Below are 15529 nucleotides of genomic sequence, written 5' to 3' on the forward strand. Positions count from 1 at the left end.
ATTTTAGAGAACTGAAAATTAGTTCTGTTAGTTCTCAGTAAGCTCTTATCTTATCTTGAAAGTGCTGAGAAGGTACATTTGCTATCATCCAAGAATTTGTATAATTTTATACGAAGTGCGCATGTGCAGTGACAAAAGGTGAAAAGTACACTAGTGATGAAGACTACTTACTTCATCCTGAAGACCCCCTGAACGACCACCAGAGGACACTGCGCATGCTTAGAGTAGTTCCAAGGTGTTGCAACTGATATTGTGAAATAATTGTGTAACCTAATGAATGTGCAATATACACGTTGTAACTTTAATGAATATGTATGTAACCAAATTGTATAAAATGGTGAAGTTTGAATCAGTGGTCGGAGCCAGCTTTGGGTGCGAGCCCCTGGTTTCCCCAGCGCTGAAATAAAGCACCACATATAACTATACCCGTGGTTATGTGTCCTGAATGCTAACACTATCACTTGTTACTTGGGAGACCAACACCCTCCATGCTACAACCTCCTTTCAGGTAGTTGTAGATAGTGATAAGGTCTCCCCTCGGCCTCCTTTACATCCCTAAACTTTAGGAGCCTGAGGCCTGAAGCACAACCCTTGTGCACCTTGCTCTGCTGCCCACCCCATGCTTTGACTCTGCTGTTAGTTTTGGAGAGCGAAGGCTCCTGCGTGCAGAAGCGGTTTGACACGTGGTCCCAGGACAGCCCATGGGCACGGCCAGGCCGGCCCCTGCCCAGGGAGGGGACACGACAAAAACCGTTTGACAACACGGCTCAGGTGGAGGAACCACCCGGCTGGCGGGCAGCGACCAGCCCGAGGCCAACCCCGCCTCCATGTTTTGTCTCTAGGCTTCTCGGAGATTTAAAGCGCCGCCATCACCACATGCTTTGTCCCCGAGGATGCTGCCCCGGGAAGCACCAGGAAGGCGGGGGCAGGGGGAGCCCCCGGGGCCCGGCTGCCCGGGGCCAAGCGCTTCGGAGCGCGGGAGGGAGGGAGGCGGCGCGGTTCCCCTCAGCGGCGGGGGCTGCCCCGCGCCGCCAGGCCCCGTTACGGTGCTTGAGACTCCATGAGGGCGCTCCATTCCGGGCCTTTCCCCGCCGGTGGGGCTGCCGCTCTCCAGGCCCTACGGAAGGACCTGGGGGACATGCGGGCCCCGTGAGGGTGGTCCCCGCTTTGTTGCCATGGTGATTTGCGCTCTATCTCCCCCTCCCCAACTCTATAGGCCTGCAAGCGTGTCTGCGCTCTGGCAAAGCACCGCCCACAGAGGCGCCGTGGGGCCGTGTGGGAAGCAGAGGGAAATATGGCGGATGGTGAGGAACCGTAAGTGCCCTGTATGTGTATGTTCGGCCGCCCCTTCCCGCGCTTCCCGGGGACGGGTGGGCTCCGGGGTCCCCTCTCCCTCCTCCCCGGTCTCTGTAGCGCGATACTGACCCTTCTTTTATTCTCTCTCTTTTAGGGAGAAGAAAAGAAGGAGGCTAGAGGAGCTGCTGGCGGATGGGTTAGTGCGGGGCTGCGGGTGAGCGGGCTCCCGGCCCGGGGCAGGGGCAGGCAGCGCTTGCTGAGGGGCGGCTGGTAGGTCAGGGCGAGCCGCAGCCCCGCAGGAGAGGGGTGGGCTGGGAGGAGGCTGTGGGTCAGCTCAGGGCTGCGGGACCCGCTGCTCGGGGCCACCGTGGCCAGCGGCCCCGGGGCCCGGCGGGAGGAGGGGGTGGAGTAAAGGTGTTAGGGGGTCAGTGTGAGGAGGGGGAAGGCGAAAGGGCGCTTGAACAGCAAGGACTGGGGAAGAGGAATGTCCTGGGGAGAGGACCAAGGGGCTCACCCGGAGCGGGGATGGGAATTGCGGGCTTGGAGCTTGGCATGAGTAAAGGCTGGTGTGCTGGAGAGCTTTGTGACAGGGCTGGAAAAAGCTGCATTGCCGGCCAGGGGCCTGGGGAGGGCCTCTAGGCTAGAAGCAGGTGACTGAATTTTGTCTGAAAAATAAAAATGCAGACTACAGAACAGTTGCCTCTGCTTATTAAAACCCTAAATTCTATGCATCTGTTTTAACGGCCTTGAAAACTAATGCTCAGAAATCTTTAACCTCATCTGCTTCCATCCCCTAACTATCCTCCCATCTGCTTGTGGCCCTATTCCCCAAGACCACAAAGCAGACCTGCCTGAGCGGTGGGCTCGCAGGCTGTGCATGCGTGTGTCGGGGTGAGGGTCACAAAAATCCTTGGGCATGTTGGACTTGGGGGGGTGCATGCCAAGTCCCTCGAAAGCATGGAGCTTTGGAGATGTGAAGGTGGCAGGGAAAAGTCTGCACCTAAAGCAGCATAAAGACTGTAGTGGTCTGATGTTTTAAACAAAACTAAAAATGGAAGTACTTCGATTAAATAATAAGAATTTTGTTAAACTCTCATAGTACAGATACCTGATAATGCTATAACAACACAAAAATAAACCAAAAAGCTGTCTCTGAAGTTAAACATGAAATCTGAGGTTAATTGTTGCTGTTTTTCATATCTCCACAACGGCCAACCCTGTAAAAAAGAAACTGTAGTATAATCACAAAAGTGAAACTAAATCTTACCATTTTATCACCTATAAAGGAAAATGCACATCTAAACAGAAAAGGAGTACTGCTGCTTAACGGCTGTTTGTATGACTTATAAAAGGATAAAAAAAATTGTTCTTAATGTCACCAAGCATAGCTTCTGCATTTGTTTCCAGAGAAGTTAAAGGTTGTAGTAGAATCGATGGAAGCAATTATTGTGATGTGTATTGACCCATTTTATTTGCTGAAGTCAGTGCTCAGTGCACATCCTGAAAACCCGTATACCACAGATGAGCCCAAGGTTCAGCAAAGGGAGTGCTGTATTTATTCACACTATTTCCCATTACGTGAAATATTTGTTTTTTCACATTATTTGAAAACTTGGGGAGATACAAAAGTGCAAGTCAAAGACCCTTATGAATTGAAATAAATTTTGTAGATATTATTTAACTGCTGACACAGTAAGTAACTTACCTAAAGTCAACAGTGAACCAGGAATGAGTTCAGTCTGCAATCAAACTGTAGGCAAATTATGACATATTTATTCCTGCACTTTAGTGAAGTTTTTCTCTGTTACTGAAAATCTTTTGCAGAATTAATTGCTTCCAAGTTAACATTACTATAGACATACTGTGTTGTCCATCTTCTGAATTCTGTGAGGATAAAGGCATTCACTGTCTAGATGTTTTCACTGCACTTTTATTTTGAGACGAATCATCAGGAAGTAAAAATAAATTCTAAGCATTACCCAACAGTTATTGATACAAATGTTCTTCATATTACTTTGTAGGAGGAAGCAAATAACCCTTCTTATCGATGATGACACAACCTTTCATGCTCAGGATTGGCAAAGCTCTTTTAGAACAAGCTTAGTTTTGTGTTAATATAGGACATAATCGTTCATATATATATTGAGTGGCACTCCTATTTTAAAAGCGAAGTGCACTCTGTTAAGGAAGGGCTTTTTTGGTGTAGGCAATGATATTGTATTAGAAAATTACTTAAGTGAGCAGATTTTGAACTATTCCAGTAAGTCTCTTAACAGTTTAAATTTATACTTATGTACTACTAAAAGTGACCTGTACAAGCAGAAAAAGGGTAGTGGAGTGTTTGATGCAAAATCTGTCTTGAAACTTTAAAAGAACATAACTGCAAACATTTGTTTTTCCAAGTGAGACCAGTACCACTGACAGGCTCAGACAATGAGTGAAAAATAGGAGTGTTCTAAATTACATTGTACCAGTTGAGGGGAGAGAGCATTCCAGATACATATTTTTCTAATTCTTATTTAAACAAGCTATGAAGATTCAGAGGAGACAATGTTGGGGCGTGCTAATGTTACTTCTTAAGTGCCTCACAAATGCAGTTACATATTGATAACTCTAAATGTGATTTATGATCTTAAGGAGTCTGTCAAAAAAGGGTACAAGATAGACTGATGGAAAAAAACCCATTACCCTAAAAATCTAAAAGGACAACCTCTCTCTGTGTCCTCTTTAAATGTGAGCAGAATAAAAGCAAAAAAACTAGACCCTTTTTTCAATTCAGGTCAACTTTTATTAGTAACGGCTTGATCAGTGGGATTTATGGAAATGCCTGGGCTTTTCCCATCTATGCATATTTTTATTATTGCTTTCTATTTCCACAAATAAAACCCATTCATGCAAATGTTCATGCACATGACTTACATGCATAAAGAATATGCAGATGCATTTGTATGAATGGTCAATAATTTAGGTGTTTTTGAGACATATAAAGAAAAAGTATTTTAGAAATGTGGCTTTTTCTCTGATTTTGCAGCTGAATTTACTGTGTTCTGTGCAGAATGGCTGTTGATGTTGGGTGTGGGGACACTGGAGACTGGGATGGTCGCTGGAACCATGTAAAGAAGTTCCTCGAGCGATCTGGACCATTCACACATCCTGATTTCGAGCCAGGCACTCAAGTGAGAAACACTTACTTTAAATACAAAAATTGTAGCGTGTGTTGCAAACTAATGTGAACAGTTTCATTAATTGATCACCAGCAGTGTATGAGTACTGAAACTGCATGAAAAGCTTATGCTTGAAGCAATTGAACATTATGATTCTAGAACATATTGTATTCTTTTTATAAGCTTGTATTTCTAAATTCTACACTGTCAGCAATGAGCTTGTTGTCATCATACATATAAGTACGTAACAACAAATGAATTATGCTCTATCTTTGAGTCCTGCTTGAAAAATAGCAGCATTTGTCTCCATTTGTAAGTAATTAGATACAGTAAGGAATTTCTTGTAATATGAGTACTTAGAGAATTTGGGATGATGTTCGGTAGGGAAAAGCAAAATTTAGACTATTTTAATTATTCTATTTTCCCTTTTTTGGTACATTTTTTTTCACAGCTTACAGTTGAATATTTTACTGTTACCTTTTTAATATAATGTTCTGTTATTTACTAGTTGGAGGCTGGGGTGTAGTAGAACAGTTTGCAGAAAGCATTTATGTAGTTAAAAATTTCAAACTCTTTTTGGCCTGCACTGTTTTCTGTTTGTTTAGTTTTCTTTTGTATTATGTATCAGTAGAATTTTTGGAAGGAGAAAACGTCTCCTTACACCAAATAATAAGGAAGGTGGACCTTGTTTTTTTGCATAGTCAAAATTAATATAATGAGAATGCTGGTATCAACAAAGGTCTTGCTTGTAAGTTGGGATACAGGAACTGCATGAACTCAACAACTGATTAAAGTCCAATGTGTAATTACTCCTGCAAACACAAATTGTTTTATTGATCTGAGTTATTTTATTTGAAACACTAGGCACTGAAAATTTATGGTAATGCATTTATAAGGGTTATGAAACAAAGGACAAACTATACTTTTTCCTGTTTAGTTTATTAATTTTTTGGTTTATATTTTCCACAGGCTCTTGACTTTTTGTTAAGCACATGTAAAGTACTGGTTATTGGAGCAGGAGGATTAGGATGTGAACTCCTGAAAAACCTGGTAATTACTCAGTTTTCACATTTTACTTCTTAGAATCTTCTTTTTTTTTGAGGAAATTGTCTTTTCTGCTTTGCTAATTTGACATTTTTGATTGTATGTAGCTACTAAGTTTCTCAGTTCTAATAAAAACGTATAAAATAAATGACAGTACAGACAATAAATGTGAAAAGTGTGCTTTGTTATTAAGCTTGAATGGTGGTAGTCTAATATGTTGCATGTTTTTATAGCTCTCTTAAAGCTTGTCAGGAGGAACAACATGGTGCTGTTTATGAAAAGTGTAGAAAAAAGTTCACATGCAGCCTTAGATATGGTGTAATGTTGGTAGTTTTCCTTAATTACCAGATTTGGGGAAACTGAGGAAAATAACACGTTCATAATGATACAAAGAAGTGTTGTGTAGAATACTATAGATAAAAATGTATCTTTTCAGCTGGAAAGTGGTACTTCCAAGGGTCTTCAATCTGATACACAGAAATACTTGCTGCTTTTCTTACAGAAATTAGTTTATATTCTGAAAAACTTTAGTCCTCTGTTGTTCGTTTAATCATTTTCCTGATACAGCATTTTAAATACTTCATGCACGTGGGATGGCTCTGTTTGTTCTGGAAGTGTAAAATGAAAAGTTTGATAGTCTTTATATATAACAAGATTGAGTCTCAAAGGAAAAAAGCTAGGGGACAGGACTCCAATTTTTTGGGATCACTTCAGAACATCACAACATGTTTCCTTTCTCTAAACCAAATGTTTTACAGCATTTATTTCCCTTTAACCACAATTCACATTGTTTCTTTGTGCATGACAGATGTTATTACTGTATCAGATCAGACCCAGAATACAGTTTTAAGACAATTTTACTTTAAAGTTCTTTGCCAAATCCAGCGATGGGCTGCAGGCAGAGATGAGGCAGAACTTCTGTCACGGGTTCAGCATGTTCTTAGGTAGCAAGGTGAATTTTTGTGTTTGTATTCTGTTCAGCATTGAATGCAGTGAGGAATGCTGGTTTAGTTCGAACTGTGATTTGAGGGTGGATACACCGGACTCATTTATGCAAACTGTAAAAATGGTGTGCATGTTCAAAAACTTAAAGTTTTAGAGTGATTACACTGCGTTTTTCTATTCCTGCTAATCAGGGAAGTGCTGATGGTATTTTTTAAAATTCTGGGCTTTTTTCCCACAGTGAACACTTTTGATTTACTACAATTGTGAAGGGAATACTGCAAATTGCCCTTATAGATCAGCATGCTATTGAATTCCCTGTGTCATGATTAGTTAGGCTACAGCAATATTGTGTTCAGTAAAACATTGTCTTTGGCCACTGAAATATTGCTGATTCTATCTGTCTAAATATCAGCATTAGCAATCCGACAAAGAATGTTCCTTTAATGAAGAATGACCATATGTCTACATGCACAGGGAATGAAGAGCAAATATAGTTGTTTCTCCAAAGGTTGCGCTTTGGCATGTGGAATGAATTTTGGAACACGACAAGCATTTCATTTCCTATTAAATGAAATTGATTGTCTCTTTCACAGGCCCTGTCTGGGTTTAGACAGATCCATGTTATTGACATGGATACTATAGATGTTTCTAATCTTAACCGACAGTTTCTGTTTCGGTAAGTGATATTTTCATAGTTGGATTTTTTTTTTTTTTTTAATATATATATATATTTTAAATTTTTTTCTAATGTACCTAAACAGTAACATGACTATGATCATTATTTTAGTTGAACAAGATGTCTTGAGATCTGGGGTGTGATAGTTTGAGCATGAAGAAATTTAACATACATTCCTTACCATTCAAATAGAGCTAATGAATAATGGAAAAGGTGACACCAAAGAATAATGCACACAGATTGAGATACCAGTTTTTCTGGTACCATTTTCTTCCAAGCAAAATTATAAATTTTTGGATTTTTTTTTTTGGTGCTGATATCTGTAGTTACATGGACATATTTAGATAACTATGGAGCTCTCATATCTAAAGCTTTGCAAGGATGTCTTATTATTATCCATATCAATAAATTGTCCTACGCTAACAATTAGTCACTTAATTCAGTATTGCTATGCATAGACTCTGGAAAGATTTAATCTACTAAAATAATGCATTTGAACTTGCTTGGATTTTTTCCCAGACCGAAGGATGTTGGGAGACCAAAAGCAGAAGTTGCAGCAGAATTCCTGAACAGCCGCATTCCCAACTGTGCTGTTGTAGCGTATCCTTTTGTAGAGAAGTAGTAGCCCCAAAGGCTTCAAAAAGTCTCGAAAACTCTGTAGGTGGTAAGACTATGTAAAATATTTTGCTTACATCCTCTGTTTTTCAGACAGTGAAGAACAGTTGCATTCAGCTGGTGATTGAGAATTCTTTCTCAGTGGCATTAGCATACAGGAAATATGCATGAGGAAAGAAGGTTAAGCTTGAAGAAACTATTTAGTATGTTCCCACTGAGTCTTCTTATTTAAATATGATATTGTCATATTCACTGAGATACTGGAATTACAGGTTTATTCACCAGAGTGTTTGGGGTACGTACTGGTGGGACACAGTTTTTAAACACAGAGCAGCGCTGCTGATCTAGGACTTTGTGAGAAAGCGTGTTTTAAGCTTCCTAAATATTAATAGTTTGCCTGCTGAGCTTTCTCCTGTGTGTGACTGTTACATTGTGTCGCTTTCTTGTTTTGTCAGATGCTACAGTTTCAGTTGTGGGAATTTCGAATCTTTCAATCCATTTCTAAAAACTGTCATATAAAATTATAGTGGCAAATTATGTAATGTTTGGGCTTCAGGGCAGCAAATAGAAAAAAGTAAACTCAGCTGCTTTATAAATATATTCCTTTACTGGGCCTACATTCAGATATTTTAAAAAGATTCAAGACATGGATGAAAGCTTCTATCGACGTAAGTGGTGTTTGTTTGCCTGCCAAAAACCCACTGGTGCTTTAGGGGGACATTGCAGTTGTTGCTGCTTGCTGCTTTTCTTAGTAGTTAGATTGCTGATTATTTTAGTCTTCCACACTATACTGGAAATAGAGGTAACAAATAGACATAACTTAAATCCATCTGTCATATGTAATCCAGGGGAGATAGATGGACAACAGTCGGTTGCTTTGGATGTTCTGGACTGAATACTTTGCTTGTCTTAAGAAGTACGCATTAGTATAGACTATAAATAATATTTTTTTTCCCCCTAGAATTTCATATTATTGTTTGTGGGCTGGACTCGGTAATTGCAAGAAGATGGATAAATGGGATGCTGGTAAAGTCTTCAGTCTTTTTAAAGCCTGGTTATTAATTGAGTCTAAATAACTAAAATTGAACAGATTTGTCTAGAACGTGTCATTAAAATTAAATGAGAACTGTTGAAACTCACAGGTTTATGTATCTATTTCTGGCTTTGTTTTGTGAACAGGATAAAATGCATGCTCTCTTATCTGCCTTTTTCTTGAGGAATGTTAGACAACATTTGTGCAGTGCCGTGCAGGGGTAATTTCAAAGTTAGGTTGCATTGTTTGTGGCCTCGTGCAGTCAGCTTTTGAAAATCTTAAGAAGGGAAGCTCCACAGCCTCTCTGGATGCTCCCACTGTAAATGTTGCTTTTTTTTTCATTAGCCAAATAGTACTTATCTTGCTGCAACTTGTAAATGTCATCTTTCGGAGCCCCACTGCTGCAAAGTAGAAGAAAGCTTGTCATTGGATGTGGTAGTTTTATCATTGTGAATTTGTTTATAAAATAAATGATTTATAAATAAATGTCGTATTAAAAAAACTAACCAAAACCAAACCAAACCACCACAAACAAACAAAAAAACCCAAACGAAAATAAAACCCAAGAATCAAACCCCACAATCCTTCAACCATTTGTTCTGTTATACTATAAGGAAATTATAGCATTTGTCAGGGGGCAAGGGGAGGAGGAGGTGGAGGGTGGAGATGGCAGATGACGTCCTGTCCACTGACAAAAAAGTAGTGGTTTATATACTATGTACCCTTAAACTGTATAATAAGCATTCAGTCTTGTAATGTACCTTTAAGAATAACATTTTTAGGATTTTTTTTCTTCCTGCAACTTGTTTTAAAACCAAAACAAGCAAAGACCAACAATCCCCTTTTGCCCCCTTTGTTTGTTAGATGTCATTTCTACATTATGAAGATGGTGTACTGGATCCAAGTTCCATCATACCTTTAATAGACGGAGGAACAGAAGGTTTTAAAGGAAACGTTCGTGTGATTATTCCTGGTATGACAGCATGTGTTGAGTGCACGCTTGAGCTTTATCCACCACAGGTAATCTAAAACAAGGGATATTTTAAAAAATATTTTAAATATTCCTCTGATTTGCTTGTTTCTTTTCCTACTACTATCCATAATGTATTACATGCTTTCTTGGTTTCTTCCCCTGCCCACACCAGGTCAATTTTCCCATGTGTACTATTGCATCTATGCCCAGACTGCCAGAACATTGTATTGAGTACGTCAGGATATTGCAGTGGCCAAAAGAGCAACCTTTTGGAGGTAAGTAGTGTATCGCACTAGTGCTAAACTGACATTTCTCATTTTAACTAATTTTTGTTAGTTATACACAGCTACTTTTAATAAAGCAATCCTACCTTTCCACTGTATGTGGCTCATTGCTGTATTGAATCTAAGCCTCCTCTGAGCTGGTGATGGATTTGCTATTCTTGAACTTGCTCTGCAGCTCCGTATTTGTTCACGTATTGCTCTAATGCTGCACAATGACTTGTAATGTGTAACATCTCTATAAATCTATGAAGTTGAGGTAGTTTATATATAGAATGTGTTAGAACTTAATGTGTTTGTAGAAATGATATTTTGATTATTTAAAGCATCATGTTTTAATAGGTTAATTAGGTATTTGTTTTAACTCAATTATTAGACAAAAAGAATGCTGTATTTCTGAAGAACTCTAACTTATCTATAAATTCTTTACTGTAGAAGGTGTTGCATTGGATGGAGATGACCCTGAACATATACAGTGGATTTACCAGAAGTCTTTAGAAAGAGCATCACAATTTAATATCAAAGGTGTTACATACAGACTCACCCAAGGTAAGGATATTGCATTTCACTAAGTTTGTGGCATTTGCAGTTAGACTGCATTGGCATTCTTTGTATTTTTTAATGACTAAGCTGGCAGCTCTGTTGAGAAAGAAATAGTTTTTTTTTTTTCCCTCCCTTAACATCTTAAAACAGAAACAAACAGTTTTTTTCCTGTGCCAGCACAAATATTTTATGATGAATCAGATGTTTAGGCATTCATGATGAATCAGAGGAACTTATCTGGGAAAAAAATTAACATTATTTTGCCATTTTATTTTTAACCTGGAGCAGCTCCAAAGTTTACATTACGCTGTGACCACTTTTGCCGGGTCACAGAATGGGAACAAAAGAACGTGATTGCCTCTTTTAGCAACAGCAACAATTTATGCCAGTTTAGACTGGTTAAGACTATAGCATCTGTTCATTACTGCTGTGTATGCTTCTGTTCACATGCAACTGCAGAACGCTGCCACTTATTTAATCATTTCATCAGCATTTTAAATACTAACCAAACAGAAAAGAAGTGGATAATCTCATACGACACCTCCAGAATTTTTGGTATCTTCTATTTGTTGACTTATAGTAATAAGAATGGATTTGAGACGCTGGGCTTGAAATGCCACACTTGAACCCCAGTGTGCACCTTTCTATCAAGAAAGGATTAATTAATTCCTTGTGAATCTTCTGCAGATCCCAGCTGTTGTATTGCAGATAGCATTTTTCTTTGCAGCAGTTAATACTGGCTTCTCTAGTAGTATTTTTTGGTACAGATAAGTGTGAACTCCAGTTATGGCATTTAATTATGTCCATGCAAATGGCTGCACAGTTTCCAGCATTTGAAGATGTCTTCGTTATATAGCACAACAGAAAGAAGGCAAAGATAAAAGTTCTATGTGTGTTTTCTCGGGTGTGAAGGGATACAAGTCAATAACAAGAAGCCAGAGGAGCTTCACACTACGTAGGAATTTGCTGTCTTTTTGGGAGGCCTGAAAAAAAAAGTGAGCTTCCTTGTTCCTGATGTACAAACTTGTATGCGTAGGAAATCTTGATTTATATCAGCATGCGTACTTTGCTGTTTGGCTGGATGGGCTCTGAGTTGGATAAAGATGCCAATTCTGTTTGGCAAGCCTGCTCTTGCAGAAGAAATACCAAAACCAAATATCTTTCCTTTATGTATTTCTTCAGTTAAACAGGAATAGAACTGAGTTTAAAATTAATTTTCAATGCTCAATATAGGATACTTGTTTTTAGAATTTGTTCATTACTTCTTTTTGTGTGATACCTTCTTTATCTCAACATGCTTGATCCATTCTTAAAATGAAAAAGTGCCAAAGTACTTGAGCAGCATGTCATTATGCCTTATTGTTCTGGAAATTCCCAGAAAGTGCTTAAAGTACCCTTGGGTACACCCTTCTGTAATTATTGTGGCTAAAGTCATCTCTTGGAACAGTTTCTTTGAAAAGAGAAAGCTCTGTGTTTTGTTCTTCCAGGGGTGGTTAAACGAATTATTCCAGCAGTAGCTTCTACAAATGCAGCAATTGCAGGTATGCTAAAAGAACTCATTTCATTTCCACTTTACGGGCTGTAGAGTTTTGTAAGGCAACAGTTTGGAATTGAGAACTCGGGGAGGATAATAGTAGTTTTTAAATGGGTCTGATTTATTCTTATAGTCTCATTTTTGTTTTGCATAGAGAAAATGCATGTGACTGTATAAATTTTAAGTTCATGTATGACTGTGGGAGTGAGCAAAAGCATTGGAGACTGGGGAAAAAATAATGGGAAAACCCAGTATATAGAGCTAGAAAGTGAAGAATTTTTTTTTTCTCATTCCAGCCGTTTGTGCCACTGAAGTTTTTAAAATAGCCACAAGGTATTTAATTTCTGATTAATAACATACATGTTTTCCAACATAATGACATTTATTAACACTAACGTATTTGTCATTATAGTGCATACATTCCCCTTAACAACTACTTGGTGTTTAATGATGTGGATGGATTGTACACGTACACGTTTGAAGCTGAAAGAAAGGTTAGTGCCATTAAAGGCTTGCAGGGTTGTTTCCTTGATTTTTATTCAGCTTATGCAGTTTGTGTGTATTTCGGTAACCCAATATTGAATCTCTTGGCCGTTAGCACTGAATAATATTTCTAAAGTTTTAAAACCAGAAACTATGAAGGGTTGTTTCCAGTATGTAGGAATTTTTTAAAAAAACCTTGGTGGTTTTGGGGTCTAATAGTGATGACAGTGGTGGTCTGTCTGTCCATGTAGAGTAGCTGGACTATTTACCTCCAGATCAACAGATATGTTATTTGATGTCCTGGTAATGAAACTTTTTCTTCTACCCATCAGTTTACAAAAAATTATTGCATAGTATATGTAATGGTGTCTTTCATTTTTTGCCTCTTTAGCCAAAGTTTCTTAATATTTGGAAAGTAGCTGCTGGTATAGGGATGTTTTTCAGACAGGTATTTCTTTGGTGTCTTCTTGTGTAACATTGGTACCTCAACTGTTTCTGTGCCACCTGCAGAGGAAAACAATACTTGACTTTTTTGAAAGTGAATCCTGAAGATTTTCTCTGTAATATAGAAAATGTGGTTCACAAAATAAGGTATAAGGTACACAATCTTAAGAAGACTCATAAGCAAATCTTCTCAAAAAGAGGTTATGACAACAATTGATTTGAAGGTTTGTACTATTAAATTTTGTGTCAGATGCAAGTTGTAGTTCATAAATACTTAGTTGCTGCTTGGAGCCAGTTCAGTAGTGACAGACTTCACAAGGAATTGAGTTTTGTCAATATTTGGAACAGTATTAATATTTCTAGAGCTAAAACTTAAAAAACAACAACAAAACAACAAAAACGCACACACACAAATACTTTTGAGACCTTATTAGCAGCATTTAAAAAATCATATTTAACATAATGGACATTTTGCTGCTTTGTTGTAGGAGAACTGTCCAGCCTGCAGCCAGCTTCCTCAAAACATCGAGATTTCCCCATCAGCTAAATTGCAGGAGATCTTGGATTACTTGACAAATAATGCTTCATTGTAAGTGTGTAACTATTCTGACCTTTTTATAACTTTTATTAGTTTAGTGTTTCAAAAAGGTAATTTCTAAATGTATTTTTACTTTTATTTTTTTAATGTTTTCTATATAGGCAAATGAAATCTCCTGCAATCACAGCAACTATGTATGGGGGAAATAAAACACTTTATTTACAGGTAATCTGAGCATATGCAATTGTCTTTAATAATCTTAATATATTGAAATTTACTTGCCTGAATTTGAAAGAAAATAATTTGGGTTTTTTTATTTTTCTTTTTTTGCAGACAGTTGCTTCAATTGAAGAACGAACAAGGCCAAATCTTTCCAAGACACTAAAAGGTATCATGCAGTTGTCACATGTAGATTTTCGAGATACTCCTGAATCATTTTTACCTCTCTGTGTGGCATGTTTAGATTCATTTTGCACTATGCAGTAGAGTGAGCTTCTTGATCCTTTTCTGTGCAATATACCTTTCTCAGGTTGCTCAGGGAAGAGCTTTGAATTGCTTGAATCTGAAGTGTGGGCAGATGTCATCTGGTGAAGAAAAACATGGCGAGAAAGCAGTGATAACTTATGTACATGATACATACTTCAGTCGTGTTTTATATATTTCTTGACAAGGTCTTTTAATTTTCTGGTTGAATTAGATGAATATTAGTTTAGCTAGCGAGTTGTTTGCAGCTCTATTTCCTACCTATGGTTTGCGGGAATGGCATTTGTAAGCCTTTTTTTTTTTTAATTAACAACAACAAAGCCTCCCCCCAAAACAACAAACAAAAAATCCTTCGTGAGTTTGCTGTACTTAATTTTTTCTTTCTGTTTCAGAACTGGGGCTTGTGGATGGCCAGGAACTTGCAGTTGCTGATGTTACTACACCACAGACTATGCTGTTCAAGCTTCACTTCACCACTTAAATTATTCATAACTAGGCTGCATATACAGTGACAGAAATCTGTACCCACCTTGTAAAACAAACGTGCTCTGTGGGCGTTAAAACAGCCCGAAATGTTCATGTTAGTACTAGAGTTGTTGAAGGTTAGGTAATACAAATGAATCACCATATTTCAGAATTGTACTTAAAAGCCAATATTTGGTGGATTATATTTGTATAAATGCTTCTTAATGTACAGAACTCGGATGTAGAGGAATATACTTTTTCCAGGTTTTGTTGTCAAAATGTTAATGCTGATATACTTTCAGAAACATGGAAATTTTAAGGTGGCCAAAAGTCTTGCTTTCAATGCGTGTGCACGCGTATATGCAAAGAGAAGACCCTTCAAAATGAACCACAGTGATGTGGTTTAAATTCTCGCATTTCTGTATATTTGATGAATCACCTCAAAGCCAAAAGAGGGTAGTAGATTAAAATGAGCATTTTCCTCTTGGTATTCATTTGATCAGTTTTATGAAAAGTGTTAAATATGGAAGAGATTACTTTGTTAACAAGCAAACACAAAACAACACGGACACGTTTTGTCACAGTCCCCAAGCTGGGGTTGTGCAAGGTATTGCAGGATTATGTTCTGGTATCATTGGTGCTGTTAAAGTATTTATTAATAAAAAATCATAAAGACACCTTAATTTGTGGCTTATCGGTGGACATTCAAGAGTGTTTATAACTTTGATTTCAAAAGTCTAGGGCATCGTTTGGCTGTTTTAATGAGACATTTCAGTAGGTGCTGCTGGATACCTCAACCTAAATTCTCTGGTTTTGCATGATGCATCAGCTATGCTTAAACTTCTTCCATCTTTTAAACTATGAACTGTCTTTAAACTTTCCATCTTCCAGCCTTGCACTGGAACCCTGTAATAAAAGGGATGCACTCTACTGTAATTTTTAAACAGCTGATTTTCAAGTGTTGAGCAGCCTCTGGAAGCGTTAAAGGCCCCTGGTAACCTGTGGGACTTCA

The 15529-nt window shown here is 38.4% G+C and overlaps 1 protein-coding gene across 20 annotated transcripts; it reads left to right on the top strand.

The window, feature by feature from the left end:
* Window positions 1–796: 796 nt before the first annotated feature.
* UBA3 (ubiquitin like modifier activating enzyme 3) lies at window positions 797–15200 on the top strand. Of its 20 annotated transcripts, none has more exons than XM_065075443.1 (19): window positions 797–913; window positions 1215–1314; window positions 1451–1492; window positions 4352–4472; window positions 5430–5510; window positions 7043–7125; window positions 7645–7725; window positions 8365–8408; window positions 8702–8766; window positions 9638–9793; window positions 9919–10021; window positions 10463–10576; window positions 12058–12111; window positions 12401–12437; window positions 12517–12598; window positions 13520–13620; window positions 13731–13794; window positions 13903–13957; window positions 14445–15200. In XM_065075443.1, exons 1-19 carry the CDS (start codon window positions 877–879, stop codon window positions 14531–14533), a joined length of 1509 nt encoding a protein of 502 aa, XP_064931515.1. In that variant the 5' UTR covers window positions 797–876; the 3' UTR covers window positions 14534–15200. The 20 variants fall into 20 exon arrangements, with proteins under 20 accessions (XP_064931515.1, XP_064931516.1, XP_064931517.1 ...); XM_065075444.1 differs by having other exon boundaries at window positions 799–913; window positions 1215–1304; window positions 1451–1510; XM_065075445.1 differs by having other exon boundaries at window positions 802–913; window positions 1215–1304.
* The last annotated feature ends 329 nt before the right edge of the window (window positions 15201–15529 follow it).

The sequence above is a fragment of the Columba livia genome, chromosome 10, assembly GCF_036013475.1.
Source record: "Columba livia isolate bColLiv1 breed racing homer chromosome 10, bColLiv1.pat.W.v2, whole genome shotgun sequence".
NCBI lineage: Eukaryota > Metazoa > Chordata > Aves > Columbiformes > Columbidae > Columba > Columba livia.

What these genes read in the sequence shown, in the direction of transcription:
- UBA3 (XM_065075443.1), top strand. Translation starts at nt 877, where the DNA reads ATGCTTTGTCCCCGAGGATGCTGCCCCGGGAAGCACC. An exon ending in GATGGATAAATGGGATGCTG is followed by an intron (nt 8,767 to 9,637) that starts GTAAAGTCTTCA and finishes TTTGTTTGTTAG; the next exon opens with ATGTCATTTCTACATTATGA. An exon ending in AAAAGAGCAACCTTTTGGAG is followed by an intron (nt 10,022 to 10,462) that starts GTAAGTAGTGTA and finishes TCTTTACTGTAG; the next exon opens with AAGGTGTTGCATTGGATGGA.